Source organism: Carcharhinus amblyrhynchos, chromosome 3 (genome assembly GCF_965287045.1).
Source record: "Carcharhinus amblyrhynchos chromosome 3, sCarAmb.v2.hapA, whole genome shotgun sequence".
In the NCBI taxonomy this organism is placed as follows: domain Eukaryota; kingdom Metazoa; phylum Chordata; class Chondrichthyes; order Carcharhiniformes; family Carcharhinidae; genus Carcharhinus; species Carcharhinus amblyrhynchos.
Window position 1 is genome coordinate 26816451 of NC_137326.1, and position 24474 is coordinate 26840924.

General features: G+C 41.0%; 1 protein-coding gene across 1 annotated transcript in view; it reads left to right on the plus strand.

Annotated features, from left to right (window-relative positions):
* Nucleotides 1-24474, plus strand: part of LOC145337704 (voltage-dependent L-type calcium channel subunit alpha-1D-like) — a 651603-nt gene that overhangs the window by 311807 nt on the left and 315322 nt on the right. Inside the window, exons 7-8 of the mRNA XM_080182539.1 lie at nt 3208-3404; nt 7247-7350. Of these exons, the coding sequence (XP_080038665.1) occupies nt 3208-3404; nt 7247-7350 (301 nt within the window). The remainder of the gene's footprint in view (nt 1-3207; nt 3405-7246; nt 7351-24474) is intronic.

Here is a 24474-nt window from a genome sequence, read left to right on the forward strand (position 1 = left end):
TTAAAAAGCATTTAGATAGTTACATGGATAAGTTGTCTTTTAAAAGCATTTAGATAGTTACATGGATAAGTTGGGTATAGAGGGATATGGGCCAAATGCGGGCAATTGGGGTTAGCTTAGCGTGGCATGGACATGTTGGACCGAAGGGCCTGTTTGCAGGCTATAAACCTCTATGACTCTAAGACTAATTTGCTAAAGTCCTTCGAAGATGTAACAAGCAAAGTGGCTAATAGGGATCCAGATGTTGTATATCTAGACTCTAGAAGACAATTGATAAGGTGCCACATAAAAGGTTAATTCACAAGGTTAGATCACATGGAATTAGGGGTAATTTATTAGCTCGGATAGGTGACTAGCTGATGGACAGAAGACAGAGAGTGGGGATAAATTTTTTTTCTGGATGGCAGTAAGTAACTAGAGGGGTGCCACAGGGTTTTGCCCTTGGGCCCTAGTTATTTATAATCTATATTAACAATTTGGACACTGGGATAAAAGGCTCTATAGCCAAATTTGCATATGACACAAATAGGTGGGACAGTAAGTTGCAATGAGGAAATAAGAACCTTTCAAATGGATGTAGGTTAGGAGAGTAGGCCAAAATTTGGCAGATGGATAAATGCAAGGTCATGCATTTCGGTCAGAAAAATCGGAAGGCAGCTTATTATCTAAATGGGGAGAGACTTCGGGGTGCTCTGGTGCAGAGGGATCTGGGTGTCTTTGTTTGAGTCACAGAAACTAGCTTGCAGGCGCAGCAGATAATAAAAAAAATGAATGGAATGTTGGCAGTTATAGCTAAAGCAATAGAATATAAATGTTGGGAAATATTGTTGCAATTATACAAGGCATTGGTGAGACCGAAACTGGAGTATTGTGCACAGTTTTGGTCCTCTTATTTGAGGAAAGGTTGTGGCATTGGAGGCAGTTCAGAGGAGGTTCACTCGGTTGATTCCAGAGATGAGGGATTTGTCATATGAAGAGAGATTAAACATTTTAGGCCTATACTTTCTGGAATTTAGAAGAATGATGGGAGATTAAATTGAGACATACAAGATGATAAAAGTATGGATAAAGTAGACATGGAGTGGATGCTTCCTCTTGTGGAGCATTCTAGGGTGTGAGCTCATAACCTTAGAATAAGGGGTTTCAAATTTAAAACAGTTAAGGAGAAACTACTTCTCCCAAAGGGTTGTGAATCTGTGGAATTTGCTATTCCAAAGTGCGGTGGATGCTGGGATAGTAAGTAAATTTAAGGAGGAATTAGACAGATTTTTACTTGGTAATAGGTTGAAGGGTTTTTGGGGAGAAGGCAGGAAAATGGAGATGAGGAGCATATCAGCCATGATAAAACAGAGGAGCAGATTTGGCGGTCTATGGCCTAATTCTGCTCCTATATCTTATGAATTTATGAACTTATGAACAGGGCTGTGCTAATCAATGAGATTAAAGAATTGAGAAAAGAACAGTGCAAGGACTGAGAAGAACATATAATGGGTGAATTCAATGTCAAACTAGTATATATAGGAGGAACTTCTTCACTCAAAGGGTGGTGAATCTCTGGAATTCTCTGCCCGTTGAAGTGGTGGAGGCTACCTCGCTAAATATTTTTAAGACGCGGGTTGATGGGTTTTTGGTAAGAGAGGGGATTAAGGGTTATGGGGAGAGGGCGGGAATGTGGAACTGAGCCACGGCAGATCAGCCATGATCTTATTGAATGGCGGGGCAGGCTCGAAGGGCTAGTTGGCCTACTCCTGCTCCTATTTCTTATGTTCTTATAATAATTGAAACAAAGGCTGGAATATTCCAACAACCACTCCCCCCCCTCACTCTCCCCATTCCAACCTCTTCTCCACCTCCCCCAACCCTCTCCCCTCCCCCAACCCGCACAGCATCTTTTCCTATAGTGGATACTGATAGCCATTGGCTGCAAATGGGATCTTCTGGTCCCACCAAAGTCTATAGACTACTGCATGACTCACTGGCCCCACTACCCAGGAGCCCACCATGGAGAGGGTCAACTTAAATGGGCTGGGAAGATTCTGCTGTCAGGAGGAGCGAAAATATCCTTCCCAAAGGGAGGGAAAAAATATGAGATAAAGAGTGAGAGAAAAAAAGGTGAAGTTTTTGATAAAAAAGCAGATATTTTAAATTTTCAGTTTGAATATGTCTAACAATTAATATTGAAAGGAATGTGACTTACATTTGTAATAGTTGATTTTCAATGTCAGAGAAGTTAACTGGCAATAGTAAACATTTAACATTTAGTGGAGGAAATGGCATAGCGGTATTGACACTGGGCAAGTGGACACCCAGGGTAATGCTCTAGGAACTTGGGTTTGAATCCCACTACAGTTTATCTTGAAATTTGATCTTAGTAAAGATCTGGAATGAAAAGATGACTAATGACAATGAAATCACTATCGATTGTCGTAAACTCATCTGTTCACTAATGTCATTGAGGGAAGAAAATCTGCCACCTTTACCTGGCATGGCTAAATGTGATTCCAGGCCCACAACAGTGTGGTTGAGTCTTAAATTTCCTCTGAAGTAGCCTAGCAAGCCATTTGGAGTAATGAAATATGGGCAACAAATGCTGGCCTAGCCAGCGATGCTCACATTCAAAGAATGAATAGTGAATAAAAAAAGTTGTTAAGCATGCTCTTCTACTTGAAATTGCAAGATTTAACTTTCTGTGGTGAGTTTAGATAATATTTACTACACAATTATGGCAACTTCATGCCATTTGATGTATTTTAATGATGAAGCAGACAGCAAAATGCTGTTTTCATGAAGCTAATGGCAGAACGGCGCAGCTCGGATTGCAGGTTTTGGATATTCACATTAAACGTACATATGCCATTTGTCTCATGCTTGTGTACCACTTGGCCATAAATAATGTAATTGGTTCACCATTATGTGGACAGCATATTCTGGCTCATTGTATTTTCTGAAGAATTGGATTTTTTATTATTAAGGAAAAGGTTCATAAATATTTTTTCAAACCTTAATTGTCTGCCTGGTATTTACATACCTTATAGATTTACTGGGATGCTATTTTATGATTATTAATAAACTAAAATTTGCTTTATTTTTTAACTTACATTTTCATGGTACAAACAATAATCAAGCTTTTCTAATGTTTAACGTACTAAAATTAAGTTTAAGGTTTAATAACTTAAACTAATAAATCTTACCACCTTCCATTTCCAGACGTGATAGCAGAAGATGAACCAGCACCTTGTGCTTTCTCAGAGAATGGTCGCCAGTGTCCCATGAATGGAACGGAATGCAGGGGTGGGTGGCCCGGTCCTAATGGAGGCATCACAAACTTTGACAACTTTGCTTTTGCAATGCTAACTGTTTTTCAATGTATAACCATGGAAGGATGGACAGATGTTCTGTATTGGGTAAGTAATTAGCTAAGAAATGTATTTCAGTGTAGACAACTCAAATAACAATTGGAATTCTCTGCTGTCCCATCAATGGGTTTCTCGGCAGTGAGAGGCAACATGCTGTCCGTTAGCGACAGGATTTTCTGGTCTTGCTGCAGTCAGTAGGAGTTCTCACTGTAGCCACCCCATGCTACTGGAAAACCTGCAGTGGGGGTGTATTGTCACTGGGGCCAGAGAATCTGCAACTAGTGACAAGCCGGATAATTCCAGCCAATATCAGAAGCAATATGTTCTTCATACAATATTTGTGTGAAAATTTATCTCAGGAAATCAAAAATAATACTTGTTTGGCATTTATCAAAACAGTGCAAATAGTTAACATGTTATTTAAGATTTGCTTTCTGTTTTCATTTTTCAAAAAAATGTGAAGCAATACTACAGATTATAATAATTAAAACACTTTTGTCTTTACTAAAATCCGCAATTGATTCATTTGAAAAATTGAAGTAAGCATTTGTCATGTTTGGAGCTCCCTAATGAAGAATAGTGGGCACAATTTTCCCAGCTTGCTGTGCTGCTTGAGTAGTGCAGCGGGCTGAGAAATTTAAGTGGGGGGATGCCAGTCATGATTTTCCTGGTCCATTTTTTTATAGTGTAATTGGCCTTGTGCCTGGGAACACTGGAAGGCTGAATACCATATGCAGAAACTGTTCTGCACCTCTTTAGTGAGTCTGAGATTCAATTGTCTGGGCTGGCTAAAGTTTCTGCCCCTGCCAGTGGGGATCAGGTCTAGCTGGTGGGACCAGAGGCCTTTGAGGTCCCCCCTGGATACTGGGGGGGAAGGGGGTGCCTTTTAGGGCTGATGCATCTTTCCGTGACTTTAGGAGTGACCACTGCTCAGTTCTTGTGGAGACAAAGCCTCTTCACACTGAGGATACTGTGCATTGTATGCTATGGCACCTCCACCATGTTAAATGGATTAGCATCAGAACAGATCAGCAGCTCAAGACTGAGCATTCGTGAAGTTCTGTGGGTTATTAGCAGCAGCAGAATTGTAAACAACCACAATCTGCAATCTCATGGCCCAAGCATGCACCTCTCTCTACCATTACCATCAATCTTGGTGACATGAATTATGTAGAAAAGCATGCCAGGAGCAAGTTCCACAAATATCCCCATCCTCAATGATAGGAAGCCCAGAACAAGAGAGCAAAAGACATTTGAAACTATCTTTGGCCAGAAGTGCCAAATGGAAAATCCATCATGGCTTCCTCTTGTAGTCCCCAGGATTATTTATGCCAGTTTTCAGCCAATTCAATTCACTCCACATGATATCAAGAAACATCTGAGGGCACTGGATATAGCAAAAGTTATCGGTTCTGACAACATGCTGGCAGTAGTGCTGATGACTTGTACTCCAGAACTAGCTGAGCCTCATCTAAATGACAGTGTGGAAAATTGCTCAGATATATCCTGTCCACAAAAAACAGAATAAATCTAATCCATCAAGTACCACATATCATTCTTCTTTCAATCATCCTAATATGGATAAAAGAGTTGAACTCAAGAGTTGAGATGAGAATGACTACCCTTGACATCAGGCAGCATTTCACTAAGTGTGAGTCAATGAGAATCGGAGAAAACCCCCCACTGGTTGAAGTCATGCTAGCAAAAAGAAAAATGGTTGTAGTTGCTGGAGGCCAACCATCTCTGTCCCCCAGGACATCACCGCAGAATCCCCAGGTTAGTGACATAAGCTCAATGTTTTTAAGATATTTCAATGTTGACCTCTCATCCATCATAACGTCAGAGGTGGAATTGTTTACTGATGATTGCACAATCTTTAGTTTATTTGCAACCCCTCAGATATTAATGAAGTCCATGTCCAGATATAGAAAGACCTGAGCAACATTCAGATTTTGACTGATAAGTGGCAAGTAACATGCATGTCAAACAATTGCCAGGAAATAACCATTTCCAACAAGAGAGAATATGACTGCCCTCAACATTCAATTGCATCACCACCGCTGAAACCCCCAACATCCTCAACATCTTTGGGGGTTACCATTGTCAAGAAACTTAAGTGGACCAGCAATATAAATACCGTGGCTACTAGGAATTCTGCAGCGAGCAACTCATCTCCTGCCTCCTCAACGTCTTTTCCATCATCTACAAGGCACAAGTCAGGAATATGATGCAATGCTGTCTGCTTGTTTGCATGAGTGTGGCTCCAACAACACTCATAACCTGAACAAAGCAGCCCACTTGATTGGCATCCCATCTATGACCTTAAACATTTACTCCCTCCCACTGACATACAGTGGAAGCATTGTGTATATATGTAAGATGCACTGCAGGAAGTTACCAAAGCTCCTTCGATAGCAAACCTGCAACCTCTATCATTTAGAAGGACAAGGGCAATGGACATTTGGGAAACTACCAGTTACAAGCTCTCCAAACCACAGAGCATCCTGACTTTGAACAATATCACCATTTCTTCACTATTGCTTGTCAAAATCCTGGGGAACTTCCATCCCAGCAGCACTGTAGGTGTATCCACAAAAGAGGGACTGCAGAAGTTCAAGAATGTCGCTTATTACCACCTTCTTGATGGCTATTAGGGATGAACAACAAAGGCTGGCCTTGTCACTGATGCTTATACCTAATGAAAGGATTGGAAAAAAAGTCAAAATTCCCTCGTCTGAAAGTTGAATTGTGATCCCTTCCAATAGCACAATTAAGGGATCCTTTGTGCTTGTGTGTTTAAGAGGAATTGTTAACAGGACCTGAGAAGAGTAAAGTGGCAGATGGAGCACCAAATCAACATTAGAAATGACTTGTCATAATCTGCCCGCTGTTTATTCTCCTGCTCATCGACAGCACGTCCACTATATTGCCCTGCCAAATTTGGCAATCAGCATGGGCTGTTCTAGAAGTCTACAGATTTAGACCCCATAATGTTTTTTCATTTGCTGGCTGCTTGAGTGCCAGAACCAGTGGCACTACAGTGTCTGATTTTGCAGCCAATAACTTTTAATATGAAATCTAAGATTTTTTGCAGCATTTTATGCTGTATTAATCTTAAATCCCTTATCCCTCTCTTCCACAGCAGTACAACTGTTATTTTTTTAATCAAAATGAATTACCCAATACTCAAGTACATCAAATTCTCTTTCCCCATACTAGCAATGTTTCTTTGTATTTTCCTTTAGATTTGTAAGCATCAACCATCCTTCCTTTAATGTTATTATTTATCAACTTTACTATCACTCCCTCCTTGGCCTAACTAAATTACTGGTATACACATTGAACAGAATTACCCTCAGTAGACAACCGCACACACCTTCAAGCCACAAGCAAAGTGTCAATCATAGACTCAGTGACGGTGACAGAGAAAGGTGAACGCTATTAGTGTACAGATGTGAACTGACTCCATATGCTTAGTTGTAGTTGCTAATGGGCTGCTAGAATATGGATAATTAAACAATCTTCTCTGGAAAGTGCAACTATGAACAGCGATCATGCTGTGCTTCATATGAGTCTCCTATTTCAGAATCCAGATGTTCCCTATCTTGTTTACTGGTATGGCTTCTTAGGAACTTACAAATTATCTAAAGTCAAATACATCTGTGTGCTTTGTATTCTGAAATGCAATTTATATGTAATTATTTCTGCATTATCAGTTTATCTTCTTTGTAATAATAAAAATAATAATAGAAAAATTTTGATTATAAATATTGTTTTTAGTAATAAGTAGATGGCATACAGATCCACTTTGTTTTAAATATTAACTTCTATAACTAATTTAGCAAACCACTTTTGTGGCTGTGACACGTAACTTATTATCATCTTTACAGATGAATGATGCCATGGGATATGAATTACCTTGGGTCTATTTTGTCAGTCTCGTCATCTTTGGATCTTTTTTCGTTCTTAATCTTGTACTTGGTGTATTGAGCGGGTAAGCTTCCACTTCATTTTGTCTGGAATGCAAGGTCCTAAATCCAGTTACCATTTTGACTTTGGGGAAGACAAAAAGTATCAACTCGTTTCTACACAAGGAGGAATGATGTGTTAGTGAAGATTTTCATTAAAAATGTAATCTTTCCTAACTATAATTTGACATTGCAATCAGTCCAAAAAGTGGAAAATTTTCCAATATCCTTTTGATTATTACCTAATACCAAGGAACAAAGTAACTGGCTGAAGGGCTTTGCCATATTAAGTTGCGTAAAACCATAATAGGCATTCTCCATTTTTCAGGTGAATGACGGAATTGGATTAGAATGGCCATGGATATATTTTGTTAGCCTAATCATACTAGGCTCATTTTTTGTACTTAACCTCGTTCTTGGTGTACTTAGTGGGTAAGCAGTTGAATTGTATGTACCTGCCTCTGCTCCATTAGAGATGCTGTATTTTAACAAATGCTTTTTGCATGCATCTTGAGATATTGTGCATCAGCCTTGTTTGAGGTTGCTTTTTAACGGGCAAGCATGCATGGTACAGTGATTTGAGAGCAAAAGGTGACACTTCATTTCCTCTGAGATAACAAGTTGCTATCACTTGTTATGAAATAATGTATCTGGAAGAGTTAATTGCATGTGATTTTGAACTGTTAAAGTATTTATCTTTCACATTAAAATACAATGTTTCCTCTTTCCTGGAATATTTGATGTGTGTGTGGTTGGTTGTTTTTCTTGGGCACAACCTTGGATTACTATATTTTTGTGTTACATGAGTGAATATTATATGGTTCTTCAATTCCCTTCTGAGAAGAATTAATTCTTTAAGCTTAGCTTGCTACTTGGTTTAATTGGCTGATGTTCAGTGTCTTTTTATAATTAATCTATATGCTTGTGGGATATTTTCAGTTCATGAAGTAAGTTTTTATCAATACTAGAATACCTATATTATAATAGCATATTCGCTATTGGGGAATGCATGTTATTAGTTGGTGCATTAAGTTAAATTGTGTGCAATGGAAGCAATTCATGTGGGTAGACTTATGCATTGTAAGAAAGAGGAAAGAATTTATTTGTGTGTTATGAACAAAGCAGCCATAATCTGTTTAAAAGCATTTTGATCTCTGGTAGACATAGTGCATAGAGTAAATCTTCCTCCAGTATAACTTTGTTTAAAGTGGTAGTTTATCAATAAATAAATTAATGGGGTATGACCTTATAATTGTAATTCCCCATGTCACCAGAAGGAGATAAGCCAAAGCATAGCACTTTCCATCCGAGAGCAGTTAAAAAAATAGTTTTAAGTCATCCTATGATGTTTTTCATGCTCCCTTCAGCTTCAGCCTCACAGGTTACTCAGGTAGACATCTAGAATACTATCAGCTATTCAACTACCTTTTTTAGTTAGCATATGGGACGTGTACTTAGGTACCTGGCAAAATGAGACAGAAAATATGAGATAACTAAAAGAAAAAAGAAACAAATTTGATAAATAATATTCTCAGTTATTTTAGGACAATCTTCTGCATATTTTCTTTTGTGATCCCTCCATGCTGTGTGTTTTTACTGGCTGTGAAGAAAGCTGGTGACCCGTTCCTAGATTTTTGCCAATTTACTCCATAGCTGGTCAGAAGAATATTGTCTTCCACTTCATGGCCACTATTTTCCCAAACAAAATCTAAGTGTCAAATTCATGGGAAAACTGGTGTTAATCACACTGGCTTTTTCAGTGCGACTTCAGACAAAAATCTCCCACACTCTGTGACCTCTGCATTGCACAATCAGGAATATCATTAAAAGCTTGAGGGGTGGGGCATATTCATACCGGTGGCTGACAGTTCCGGGCCTCTGCACATGTGCAGTGGTCCCCTACAGTTTGGTGGCCAGCTCGATCATTGGCCAGCCAGGGGCCCTTGCAGTGCTGCCCTTCCACCACCCCTCATGGCCCAATCGCTCTCCTGAGGCCAGCCCCAAAGCCCTCCCACCCCATCCAGAGCCAGCCACACTCCCCGCCCTTCCCCCCACTCCTCAGTAGTGACAATCGCTTCCACCAGCCCTCCAGGCAGACCCTCCCCAGCAGACCACCCCTCTTCCCTATGGTAGACACTCCAGCTGACCACTCTTCCTTCCTTCCCCCCCCCCCCTCCCAACCAACTGCTCAGATTGCTGGCCTCCCTCCAGCCACGAACGATCCCCATGCAGAGAGGCAGAGGGACCTCTCCACTCCCATGGATCATCCCCTAGGCCTAGCCCCTTTGGCACTGCCCCATGCCTGGTGGATAGTGCTAAAGTACCTCCTGGGCATGGGCACTTTGCCCAGTGGGTAGTGCCAGGGCCACAGGCCAGAATGCCAGGGTGCTCATGCCCAGGGGCCACCACTCCCCATTGCCGGAGTCTCTGGGGGGCTCTGATTGCCCCCTCTTCAGTGGGGTCATCTAGATAGTTCCCCGAAAGTGGGTAGCTAATCTGAACACTGCTGGTTTAAAATCGTACTGGGGAGATTGGTGGAAGATGCTAGCATCCCGTCCTGGGCCTATTAAATACATTTAAATTAAATTTAAAATAGAATTTGCATATCAGCCGTACCTCCCAGCCAATTTCCAGCGTTGCACAGACACTGCCAGAAATCTGGGTCTGGGAGGCGCAATCACAACGCAAGCACTTGTAGGAATCCCATGAATTGGCCAACTTGCGATTTTCCTGGTCTGCTGCGCTAAAAAATTAGTGTGGCGGGATGGGAGAATCACCCCATATCTTCCAATAATGCAACATTGATATCAAGAACTAGCCATTCAAGAACTATGGTCCAACCCTATTTCTGGTCATTGTGAAGAAGGACACTAGTAGGCCATCATATTGTGCCGTTGTGCCAGCGTCCTTTTATAGTGAAGTGTTAGCTATCAGAAGAATCACGCAAGAGGAGTTTAACAACTTGAACAAACTATTGAATTTGCTATCAAGAAACTTATTTTGAGCAAGAATAGTGTGTTGCTACTAGGCCAGTCCATGCGTTGTAGAAAATGTAAACTGTTGGTTGAATGCTTTATGTTTAATGATCTGTTTATTGTAGCAGCTTATATTTGGATGTATTTTGGATCAGAATGAGAGCTTTCACACTGTAATTTCACTGAATCAATTGCAAGCTATCCACATATTCAATCTACCAATTCAGGCTTGTATTATCCAATTTCAGCATTATACCAATTCTAAATATACTTTTAATCATGCAGTAAGGTTCTTAGCACACCTTTGTTAATGCTAAAGTTTTGAGTTTAATGTATTGTATATACAAACACATTGTAAAATTATATTAAATACAGCTGAAAAATAATACCTAATTCAATGACTTGTTAGTGATCCCTTTATTTCTCTAAACAGCAGAAGAAATTCTAATATTGTTATAGTTGAATATAGGATTACTTACTGCAGCAACACAATATTTATATTCTCTGTTCTATGCAGGACCAAACCTATGAACAAATTCTATCCATTTCCCTACCCCTCTGCATAGTACAATCTAGCATGTAATGATAATGGCTCATACAAGAGCTTGCTCAATGGTATTATTATGGAGGAATGAATGTGGGAAGTATGTATCGAGTTAGGTCTGAATTTTGCAGTTGTAATGGTAATGAAGTTTAGTGTTTTCTACCGCTACAACTGTGAAACTGACAGAAACTTCTGCAAATGTGCAGGTAAGTGTGAAGTTTGAGAATTTGTTGTCAATGATCTCCTAATGCTTCATAAGGTGTGGTGGTGAAAACCCTGCAGATGGCAATCTTTACAAATTGCTTGAATCGACATGAGCTTCCCTTTTGTGGCTGTAATCTCTCCTGCTAAATAATTTTCCTGGCTCTGAGAAACAAAATATTTGTGAAATTTCAAATTTCAACATTATGTTAAAAAATCTGGAAGCTTTAATATAATTTTGTTAAGTTGCTTATATTTTAATTTGCACCTTCTCATGTATACTTCAATCTTTAGTTGGTTTTCTGTAAAATCTGTGAAAATGAATGATTGTCAGGACATTTTACTTGTTTGCTGGCTATGAGAAAATACTTCAATGTGATTGGCTGCTTCCCCTCCTTGATGCTGGGTGGCTGAAGATCCCCTTCCCTTGGTGCAAGATTTACGATACTGTTGAGAAAGGTGAAGATTATGTCACAGAAATTGCTAGATATTTGTAGAAAGATTTTTTCAAGGTCTGGAATGTGTACTGTCTCTTTGCCACTGACCGCAGATCTAGGCCATCATATATTCATAAATGTTTTTACAAAATTTCTTTAACAAAAACAGATGAATTGGAGGGTTGGCTGGGTTGATCCCTACACTGGCCAAGTTTAATGAATGTCTTTCCACAATATTTGGGTGAAAATCTGCATTGCTACTTTACTATTACATTGTGAAAAGCAGAGAAGAAGAACAACAGAAATCTACAATCATATTGCACTTTTAATGTAATGCGATATCCTGAGATCCTTCACAAGCACATTTTAAAACAAAATTTGACACTGAGTTACATAAGGCAATATTGAAAGCAGGTGACCAAAGATAGCTAGGTCAAAAGTATAGGCTTTAAGGATGATCTTAAGGGAGGAAAGAGAATAAAGAGGTGAGTGTTTAGGGAGGGAGTTCCAGAGCTTAGGGCCCAGACAGTTGAAAGAATGCCCACCATTGATGAAGTATTAAATTTGGGATTCTGAAGAGCCTGACTTTGGATGATTGTGGATATCTTAGAGGGTTTTGGGGATGGGAGAGATATCAGAGATAGAGAAAAGTGAGACAATGGAGGGATTTGAAAACAAGAATGAAAATCTTAAAATTGAGGTGTTGCTTGACTGTGAGGCAATGTAAGTCAATGAATGCAGGAGTGACGAGAGAATAGGACTTGGCATGAATAAGAACATGGGCAGCATAGATTTAAGTGACTGCATGTTTCTGGAAGGTAGAATGAGGAGACTAGTTGGAAGTGCAATGGAATAATCAAGTTTAGAGGTAGAAAAGGCATGGACCAGGGATTCAGCTTCACAAATTAAGGCAGGGACAGATTCCAACCATGTTACATAAGTGGAAATAAGTGGTTCCAATAACAATGTGGATATGTGGATGAAAGCATATGTCATGGTCAGATATGACATTCGTGCTATGGACTGTTTTACTAAGCCTCAGCCAGTTGCCAGAGAGAGAGATGGAGCTAGTAGTCATGGAATAGAGTTTGTACCGGGAACAAAAGATGATGGCTTCAGTCGTTACAATATCTAATGAGAAAAAATTACTGCTAATCCAGTACTAGATGTTGGACAAGCAACCTGATAATTTAGCAACAGTGGAGGAATCAAGAGAGATGGTGGTGAGAGAGTTTTGGGGTTTGTCAGCATCCATGTGATAATTAAAACTGTGGGAACACCAGAGATTACAGTGTAGGACAGGAAGAAAAGACATTGCAAATAATACTCTGGCTATAAATAGCTAGATAAGAAGGGAATCAGGCAAGTGCAATTCCAGCCAGTAGAGTGACAGTGGAGGATAATGGTGTGGTTAAATCACTCAAAACAGTTTGAGAAGGACAAAGAGGGATATTTTATCATTGCCACAGTAACATTGTTATTGTGTCTTTGATGAAAGTAATTTCAGTGACATGGTAGAAATCTGATTGTAGGGATTCAAATGCAGAGTTCTGAGAATAATGGAAACAGATTTGACAGGTAGAGGCAGCTGATCCGATGGGCTCATTCCCAATATCAAAAAAACCACAGTAGATCCTCACACTTTTTTTTGGATTGAGTGTGGAGGAGACAGAAGAGAAGGATTTAAGGTGATGGTTGCAGTGAAGAAAAGAAGCCTAGTTTATCTTTGCATGCCAGGCTGATTCTGGAATAGTGACCTGTTTTAGTAGACAAGTGAAAGACTAATACTGCTTTATGTGATCCAGATACAAGAGCAATATGCATTCCCTCCTGTTAATAGGTAAGATAGGGAAGGGAACACCAAACTGTATCGAAGAACAATTTTTATTTTGCATATAATCTCTTATTTTCTAAATGCATGAAAGATAGAGTTGATCTCACTTCCTAATTTGAATTGGTTACAGATATATGAACAGTTTGTATAGAGGCCTTGGCTTCTTTCATGCTTAGCTGGATGCTAGAAAAACCAATGTGAAACAGCTGTAATAACTGTTTAAAGGAAGAAATATGAAAGGGCTGGAAATTACTATAATTCATCACTCATCACAGCAGAAAAATATGACCAATACTGCACTTCTTCTTGATGAAAGAGTGAAAGCCTTGTTAAAGGAGGTATACCAAAGATGTATGGTCCAATCTGGAGCTGCAGACATTCTTCGGTACAATGCTAGATGCAAATGAATCAAAGAAGGTAACAAACTCAATATGTGCAGCTATAGAGGCCCTTTTCTTCTAGTTGCGAATGATGAAGTTCACTAGTATTAAGAGAGAAGTGATAGTCAGTCTGTCTTTTTTTACATTTTTTCATGGTATGTCACTGCAGTTGGCAAGGTTAGCATTCATTGCTCATCCCTAATTGCATTTGAGAATGTGGTGATGAACCACCTTCTTGAACCATTGCAGTCTGTCTGATGTAGGTGCACTCACAGTGCTATTGGGAAGGGTGTTTCAGGATTTTGACTCAGTGACAGTAAAGGGATGGCAATATAGTTCCAAGTCAGGATGATATATGGCTTGGAGGAGAATTTGCAGATGATGGTGTTCCTGTACATATGTTGCCATGGTGGAGTTGGAAAATGCCATCAAAGGAGCCTTGTGGAGTTCCTGCAGTGCGTCTTGTAGATGATGCACCTACCACTGTGCAACGCTGGTGGTGGAGTGGGTGGATGCTGCAGGTAGAGAATGGGGTGCCAGTCAAGTGGGCTGGTTTTTCCTGGATGGTGTCAAGCTTCTTGAGTGTGATGAAATACCTTCCAGGCTATTGGAGAGTATTTCATCACATTCCTGACTGTAGATTGTGGACAGATTTTGGGGAGTCAGAAGGTGAATTATTTTCTATAGAATTCTGAAACATAAGAAATAGGAGTAGGAGTAGGCCATCTAGCCCTTTGAGCCTGCCCCGCCATTCAATAAGATCATGGCTGATCTGTCGTGGCTCAGTTCCACATTCCCACCCTCTCCCCATAACCCTTAATCCCCTCGCTTATCAAAAACCTATCAACCCGCGTCTTAAAAATATTTAGCGAGGCAGCCTCCACCACTTCAACGGGCAGAGAATTCCAGAGATTCACCACCCTTTGAGTGAAGAAGTTCCTCCTCAACTCCGTTCTAAACTGCCCCCCCCCTTTATCTTGAGGCTGTGCCCCCTAGTCCTACTGTCTTTTTTGAGCGGGAAGAGTCTCTCCACCTCTATCCTATCCATCCCATTCATCATCTTATACGTCTCAATGAGATCTCCCCTCATTCTTCTAAACTCTAACGAGTACAAGCCTAGTTTATTCAGCCTCTCCTCATAGCTCAACCCCCTCAACTCTGGTATCAGCCTAGTAAACCACCTCTGCACTCCCTCCAAGGCCAAAATATCCTTGCGTAAGTGCGGCGCCCAAAACTGCACACAGTACTCCAGCTGCGGCCTCACCAATGCCCTATACAGCTGCAGCAAGACCTCCCTACTTTTATATTCAATCCCCCTCGCTATGAAGGCCAGCATCCCATTTGCCTTCCTGACCACCTGCTGCACCTGCAGGCTGGGTTTTTGCGACTCATGCACAAGGACCCCGAGGTCCCTCTGCACCATCGCCTGCTGCAGTTTTTTGCCACGTAAGTAATAGTCCTTTCTACCATTATTCCTACCAAAGTGGACCACCTCGCAAACTCTCCAACAAGATAGAGGTTCCTGGTGGATGTTGGAAATCAGAAATAAAAACAGAAAATTGTTAAAATACTCAGCAAATCAATCAACATTTGTAGCAAAAGAAGCAGTATTAATATTTCAGGTCAATGACCTTTCATCAGAATACAGGTTTTAAGCAAGTACAGAGGCAGGGAATTGGTGATAGCTTGCATACTTTTACAGTGTAAACGTATATAATAACGAGTAGTTAATGAAGACTTGCTGTTAACATAGACATAGAACAATCATCTCTGAGTCTTAATACATCTCTGGCCAACACCACACTGATCCAAGGTCTGGGTCATATGTCTTCTTACATCACAGTGGTGATGGTACTATACTAATGTACTAATGGTACATTAACCCTGTATATACCAGACCTGTATAGTAGTTTCCTTTTCTCTTTTGTGGAATCCTCTCTCCTCCTTTTCTTCCTGCCTCTCTTTCTCTCACTTTCCTGTTCCTGCCTTTCTCAATCTATTTTTCTTTAAATTCCAGTTCCAGTTTCCACTGCTCCAATTTCTGCTAATTTTCCTGTGGCAGTATCCTCAATTTTCACCCTTAGATGTTTCACCATCACTTTTAAAATCCAGTCAAAGAGGGCTCAAGTGGCACTGCAGACAGATGACCTTCCTGCCTAGCTTTTTGAGATCCTTTTCAGGATCCTTTCCAGAGGATCGTAACGAGGTAGTAAGTAGGTCTTCCTTGGTGCGACTCAGCAAGCGGACCTGTTGTTAAAAACAATTTGAGGATGGATGGTCCTGACTTTTAGGTTTGTTATCTCGGGACTCCATCTCCAATTAATCAACTGTAAAATGTTTGGAGGATGTGGCTTGAAAGACACTGGGCTTCTGAAAATTTGATTGCAAAGAAAAACATTTTTTATCTCAGTGGTATTCAGGGGAAGGGTAAATTTTAAAGTAAATTTAGTAATCTCACTTCCATGTGCACTGGTCTGGAAAAGCCAAATCTGGGGCCATATTTTCTATGGTGGAGCTGTGTATATGTATAGTGACCTGGAGACATTTTCTGGTTGCTCTTTTAATAGAGCTCTGTTGCAATGTTTTAAAGATGATGTGGGTATGCCGGCGTTGGGACTCTCCATTCACCTGACGAAGGGACTAACCCCGAAAGCTTGAGTCTATTATCAAATAAATCGGTTGGACTAAAAGTTGGTGTTGTCAGACTTTTTGCAATGTTTTAAATGCAGGATAAACTCATTGCTTGTATAACTTTATTTTTGGGGTTGATTTAAGTCTAGATAGTTGTTCTAACTGTTTCCTGGTGGATGAAGTTTTTAATGAAATGTGTATTAAAATACAAAAAACTGAAGTTGAGGTAGAGGCAGTCTCTGAATGCTTCTACATTCAAACCTAGATGCTGATGAGGTAGTGGAGACCTCTTTGCAGACCCGCAAATAAGGAGTAGACAGTGATCCACCAAGGAGTGGTGCCACTGAGGTAACGCCAGGGAAAATATTAAGGCGAGCACATGAAATCCTGATGGCTGGGCATGTCAGTTTATGCAAAGCTCCAAGCCTGCTCCAGCCAACGTTTTTACTGGCCACATCTCTGCAAAGATATAGTAAAGTTTTGCAGAACCTGCCACACCTGCCAGGATGAGGTAAAACCCCAGTCTGAAATAGAATATATATTATAATTTCTGTGCCAGCTTTTGGGGAACACCTGGGCCGCACCTGTGCAAGGATATTTTGGCCCTGGAGGGAGTGCAGAGGAGGTTTACTAGGCTGATACCGGAGTTGAGGGGGTTGAGCTATGAGGAGAGGCTGAATAAACTAGGCTTGTACTCGCTAGAGTTTAGAAGAATGAGGGGAGATCTCATTGAGATGTATAAGATGATGAATGGGATGGATAGGATAGAGGTGGAGAGACTCTTCCCACTCAAAAAAGATAGTAGGACTAGGGGGCACAGCCTCAAGATAAAGGGGAGGCGGTTTAGAACGGAGTTGAGGAGGAACTTCTTCACTCAAAGGGTGGTGAATCTCTGGAATTCTCTGCCCGTTGAAGTGGTGGAGGCTGCCTCGCTAAATATTTTTAAGAAGCGGGTTGATGGGTTTTTGATAAGAGAGGGGATTAAGGGTTATGGGGAGAGGGCGGGAAAGTGGAACTGAGCCACGACAGATCAGCCATGATCTTATTGAATGGCGGGGCAGGCTCGAAGGGCTAGATGGCCTACTCCTGCTCCTATTTCTTATGTTCTTATGAACAATTCAGCAAGATGTAAGTGGGGTGCCTACCCAAAACAAGCGGGGAATACCAATACATTATTACTATCATGGATGTGGCTATCTGGTTCCCAAAGGCTGTTCCCTTGAAAAACCTATCTGCCAAAATTGTGGTGGGGAATTTACACAATTACAAAATAATATAGGCTGCCTACTGAGCTCCAGTCAGACCAGGGCTCAAACTGCAGGTCCCAACTATTCCTGAAAGTGATGGGTAATGTGGGTGTGACTCAGCTGAAGTCTTCAACGTCTCACCCGCAGTTGCAGGAAGTGCAAGAACAATACAATAAGATCCTAAAAACAATGGCAAATTGTCAAAAGTACCCCAATGACTTCGATAAAGGACTAAGTTTACTTCTGTTCCCTACCAAAAATTCATCTAAAGTACACTGGTTTTACTCTATTTGAATTGGCTTATGGGCACCAAGTGAGACGTCCTCTGAAACTAATCAAGGACAAATTTTTAAAACAGAAAGTGGAAGTCTCCATTTTAGACTACATAACTGTGTTTTGTAAAGGACTCACAAGGAAGTTGTTACCAGAGGAAATTGGCTGATGATTGCTCTTTCTCCCTCTCTCTCTCCCTCTTTCGAATTAAGAGTGTTGCCTGGTTTGAAAAACCAACTCTCCCAGAAACCTACAACTGAAATGAGATCTCATAATGAAACACTTTCTGCGTCTGACTGTACCCAAGGAACCAGCTCACCTGCCGCATTTTAAAATCCATGCCTCAAGGACATCCGAAGGACACCTAACCATATTTTTTTTACATTTTTATTATTGATCTCTAACTCCCTTTATTCTCATACCTGTGCATGTGTAGTTTTTTTTTAAATTTTGCTCTTTCATGGGATGTGGGCATTGCTGACTAGGCTAGCACTTATTGCCCATCTATAACTGCCCTTTCTCACTACTGTAGATATGGAGTTACAGGTAAGCTAGCCCAGATAAGAATGACAGAATGTCTTCCCTAAAAGACATTGGTGAACCAGATAGGCTTTTATGACGATGGTTTTATGATCATTATCAGATGTTTAATTCTAGATTGTTATTGAATTCAAATTTCACCACCTGTCATGGTAGGATTCAAACCCATGTCACCAGCGCATTACTCTGAGTCTCTGGAGTACTGGTCCAATAACAATACCACTATGCCATGTCCTTTCCCAGGGCTGATGTGCATGAGTGCCAAATGCTTGACATCATGTTTTATTATTTCTCTCAGATTTAGTGGTTAATAAATTTGCTTGGCTCCTTATTGCTCAGTGCTTAAATATTTAAACACATTCTGATTTGGAAAAGGCATATTTTTGTGAAAATGGGACTCATTATGACCAACCACGGAGATTAAATAGAGGAGAGCCAGTTCATCCCTTCTCTCAGAGGTTTTAAGTGTTGGATAGGGTGCCAATCAGGTGTCTGCTTTGTTTCAGATAGTGTTCAACGTATTGAGTGTTTTTGACACTGCATTCATCCATGCAGTGATGAGTATTTCATCATACTCCTGCCTTGTATCTTGTAGACTGACTTTAGGGAGTCAGGGTGGATTACTTGTCGCAGAATTCTTGTACTCACAGTATTTATGTGGCTGGTTTAGTTCAGTTTCTGGTCAATGCTAATCCATAGGATGTTGATAGCGGAGTATTTACTGGTGGTAATCTCATTGACTGTCATGGGGAGATGATTAAATTCTTTCTTGTTATTGCCAGAAATTATGTAGTGTAATTGTTGCTTGCTACTGATAAGCCCAACCTCAATATTGTCCAGGTCTTGCTGCATATGGACATGGACTGCTTTGGTGTCTGAGGAGTCGTGAATAGTATTAAAAATTGTCCAATCATTAGCAAACATCCCCACTTCTTACCTTAGGATGGAGGGAGATCATTGAAGCAAATGAAGATGGTTGGGCGTAGGCGTAGGACACTATCCTGAAGAACACCTGCAGTGATGTCCTGGGACTTGAATGACCTTCAACAATTGCAGCCAACTTCATTTGTGTGAGGTATGACTCCAACCAATGGAGAGTTTTTCCCCCTGATTCCCATTGACTTCAGTTTTGCTGTTTTTCCTTGATGCACATAGTCAAATGCTGCCTTGGTAGCAAGGGCAGTCACTTTCACCTAACCTCTAGAGTTCAGCTCTTTTGTCTATGTTTGGACAAAGGCTGTAATTAGGTTAGGAGCTGAGTAGCCCTGGCATAACTTAAATTGAGAGTCTGTGAGCTGAATATTGTTGTATAAGTGCTACTTGATAGCACGGTCAGTGATACCTTACACTACTTAGCTGATGAGCAAGAATAGATTGATGATGTGGCAGTTGACTGGATTGGATTTGTGTTACCTTTATGTGGACAGGACATCCTTGGACAATTTTTCATATTGTTAGGTAGGTTCTAGTGTTATAGCTGTACTGGAACTTGACTATGGACGTGACTATGTTCTGATACACAGTTTCAATACTACTGCTGGAATCTTACAAGATCCTGAAGCCTTTGCAGAATCCAATGCCTTCAGCAGTTTCTTGTTAATGCGTGATGTGAATTTAATTGGTGACAGACTTGTATCCGTGATGCTGGGATCCTCATTAAACCAGGTTTGATCCCACAGCTTGATGGTGGAATGACCATTATGCTGGGCCGTAAGGTTACAGATTGTGATTGAATACAGCTTTGCTGCTGTTGATGGCACACAGCGTCTGATGGATGCCCTGTTTTGAATTGCTGTATCTGTTCTAAATCAGTCTGATTTAATGTGGTGATAATGTCACACAACGCAATGGAGGGAATCCTCAATGTGAAGGTGGTCACTCCAATCAATACTTTTTTGGACATATACATCTCAGATTAGTAGATTGGTGAGAACAAGGTTACGTTGGTTTTTCCCTTTTTGTTGGCTCCCTCACCATCTCTCCCAGACCTAGTCTAGCAGTCTTGGGCAATAGTGGTAGGACTGAGTGACTCTTGGTGATGAACGCCCAGAGTACATCTGTGCCCTTTCCATCCTTAGTGTTCTTCCATTTGGTGTTCAACATGGCTGGTTACTGATTTATCTGCTATGGGAGTGTTGCGGACGGTAGGTGGTAATCAGCAGTAGGTTTCCTTGTCCGTGTTTGACCTTATGTCATGTGACTTCATGGAATCTGGAGTTAATGTATACTATTGTGCTGCTACCTCATTGAGAGGACAAATCTGGAGATGGTGGCAGAGGTGTCCGACACATTGTGTGTAAGGTATGATTCAATGAGTATGACTATGTTTAGGCTGTTGCCTGACTAGTGTGGTGACAGTTCTCCCAGTTTTGGCACAATCTCCCAGACGTTTATGAAGAAAAAGAAGAAACTTGATTTACAACATATAAGATTGTGAGGAATCTAGAAAGGGTGGATGTGGAGCAGATGTTTCCTCTTGTAGGAGAATGTAGAACTAGAGGTCATTGTTCAAAAATGAGAGGTCACCCATTTAAGACTGAGATGAGGAGAAATCTTTTCACTCAGAAGGTAGTGAGTCTTTGGAACTCTCTTCCTTAAAATGTGGTGGAAGCAGAGTCTTTGAATATTTTTAAGGCCAATGTAGATAGATTCTTGATAAGCAATGGGGCAAAAGGTTATTGGGGTTGGCAGATATGTTGAGTTGAGGTTACTATCCAACCAGCCATGATCTTATTGAATGGCTGAGCAGGCTCAAGGAGCCGAATCGCCTGTTGTTGCTACTAATTCATTTGTTCGTATTTTCATAAGGAGACCATTGGAGGACTAATTGGCTGTGCTGTTGTTATTTCCAGTGTCTTGTATGCAGCTAGGTGGTCCATCTGATTTAATTTCTTTTTGATTATTCAGTAGCAGTTTGGTACAACTAAATGGCTTGCTTGGCCATTTCAAAGGCCATTTGAGAGTGAGTCACATGTATTGCTGAAGTCAGACCAGGTAAGGATGGCAGATTTCCTTTTCTAAGTGGAATTAGTGAATTGGATGGGTTTTTGTGCCAATTAACGATTGTTTCACTATCATCATTATTGAGATAAACTTTTAATTCCAGACATAGAAATCCATTGAATTTAAATTCTATTAGGTGTAGTGCTCGGGTATGAACTTGTGCCCCTGAAGCATCAGCCTGGGCCTCTGGATTACTCGTCCAGTGAATACATTGCCTCTCCCTCCCTTACAAGTGAGTGGATAATAATGGTGTTCTGAGGGTCTATACAGTTACAAGTGGGATCAACATCGGGAAATAATGAGAGGGCAAGAAAAATTGGATTGAGAGAGAGAAAAAAGAAACAGAAAAGAAAATTATGAAAAGGAATGAAAACATATTATTTTTTCCCAACACTAATTCACTTCTTGAAGGAATGACACTGCAGAGTTTAAATTGTTCATTTTCTGAACCGCAGCTTGATGGGCAGTCATTAACAATTATCACATTGTTAAAGGGGTACTTAGGCTATTAATTACTAGGATATTAATTATTAGGCTTGTGTTATAGGAAGCATTTTCCTATTTGAATGTATATAATCATGTCTTTAGCGGGTATGAGTATATACATTGAGTCTTACCAGGAGGGACCTTTGTAACCACCTGCCTCCAATTCTGAATTCATACTGTACTGTATTTTAAATTTTTATATGTAAAGAAGATTGAATATCACAATGCACTCAACTACCTTTTTGGGGCCTAGTTACCACATATTAATTACTAGTCTTAATTTTCTGAGAGCAATTAATGTGAAAATGCAGCAAGTTCTGAAAATTATATAGGCACTAATGGTGAGGTGCTGTTTGTGCAATGCGAATTGTGGAACAACAGCAATCAACCAGCAAACTTTGGAAATTCACTACTGACACCCTGGGGGAGATTCTGCCATCCCTATCCTGCAGGGGGAGGGGGACTTTCGGTGAAGTCAGGGCTGGCCCAGGAATGAAGCGGGGGCGGGGGGCAGCAATCATGCCATAGGAGCTTGGAAGGCTGGCTTGCGGGGATTGTGGGCCTAACCAGCGATCGGGAGGTTGGCAGACAGGGGCCACTGTGCGTGCGCTGATCTCGATGTTGGCAGCTCAGCGCGTATGCAGTGGCCCGTTCAGGGAATAGCTTTGACCCACTGAATTCAGCAGTCATTCACGCTGGTGCACTCTGTACTGCATAGAGTGTGGGAGATGCTTCTCTGAAGTCCCACTGAAAAAATCAGTATGACTTATTCCAGTATTCATGTGAATTCAACACTTAGAATTTTGGTGGGAAAATCGCCCCCCATGTTTCCTAATGGTTAGAGTTAGCAAGGAAATTGGCAACAGATCAATTGTTTACATGCCTTTACTTTTCCTGCAAGTTCGAAGCATTATTCCTTCCACTTCATTTCATTTACAGAGCAAATATGTCAGGGTTTGTGAAATACATTTCCACTTGGAAACTAATAGTTGTATGATAATTGTCCAAGTTAATTAGTGACCCTGCTAACCGCAGTGGCAATACAAATTAAGCCAATTAATTAATCCAGGCTTTAATTAGATGTACTAAGTGTCTGACCTAATTTCACCTGTTTTGTTAAAATCTTCTTAAACTTTTTCTTAAACTCAGTTCTAACCATTGCATTTATTACTTGAATAAGCTTACATTTTGCAGGCAGTCAACTGAGAAAATCAAATATTTTTGGCACTACACTCTAATCTCAGAGTTAACCACAGAACCAATATTGAATTCACACAAAATAAATTATTTATATGGATTGAGAATTTTTGAACACGCACACATCCTATTTTTCATTATTTGTTAATTATAAATGTAGCTTTTCCCATTTACTTCAAAATAATTGTGCAATTACAATGGACATTGGTGTATAAATAAACAAAATACAACAAGATGAAAGCAAGACCAATATTCCCTTTAAGTTCCAGTGAGTTGTTTCGGTCTGACAATTTAGATGTGTATGTTGCATGTATGGTGTGGCAAAGTAGAACCACAGGGCATATTACTAGACTGATGGTTTGTTGCATTATCTGCTGCAAAATATTGGGGGCAATTCTCCCATCCTGCTGCGCTGTTTTTGTAGAGTAGCGGGCCGGGAGACTCGAGTGAAGGCTGTTTCACAGGCTCCCTGGTGGGCGCCATGGCCTCCGCGTGTCTCTGGCGAAGCTGGTGGCGGCAGCTGGATTTCTGCCGCCATCAGCTCCACGGCACAGCCCACCGGCACGCACCTCTTGGGGGGCAATATGTGAGGGTGGAGGGTTCTGCTGCCACTCTGCAATTGGGTTGAGTGACAGAGGGAGGGAGGCCTATGATTGGGGCTGGCCATGGGGTGGAGGTGGGGGTCAGCCTCCTTGGGGGGCTGGGGCTTTGGGGACAGAAGGGCCATTGGGGAGGGGAGGCAGTGGGGTGGGGGAGTGGGTAAGGGCTGCCTGTGAAGATGGTGGGGGCAATAAGTTTTTTTTGTGTCGGTCTTCATGGAGGAGGACACACATAGCTTGCTGAATATTAAAGGTAGAGGGATGGTAGGAGATGAGCTCCTTAATGCAATTACTGTCACTAGAGAGGTAGTGCTTGGTAGACTAATGGGACTGAAGGTAGACGAGTCCCCGGGACCGGATGGAATGCATCCCAGGGTTCTGAAAGAAATGGCAGCAGTAATAGCGGATGCCTTAGTAATTGTTTATCAAAATTCACTGGACTCTGGGGAAGTGCCGGACGATTGGAAAATGGCTAATGTTACACCGCTGTTTAAAAAAGGTAGCAGACGAAAGGCAGGGAATTGTAGACCGCTTAGCTTAACGTCCGTAGTTGGAAAAATGCTGGAATCCATCATCAAAGAAGAAATAGCAAGACACCTGGAAGAGAATGGTTTGATCAAGCAGACACGGCATGGATTCGTGAAGAGGAAGTCGTGTTTAACAAATTTATTGGATTTCTATGAAGATGTGACTAGTATGGTAGACAGAGGGGAACCGGTGGATGTGGTGTTTTTGGATTTCCAGAAGGCGTTCGATAAGGTGCCTCACAAAAGGTTGCTGCAGAAGGTTAGGGTACACGGAAT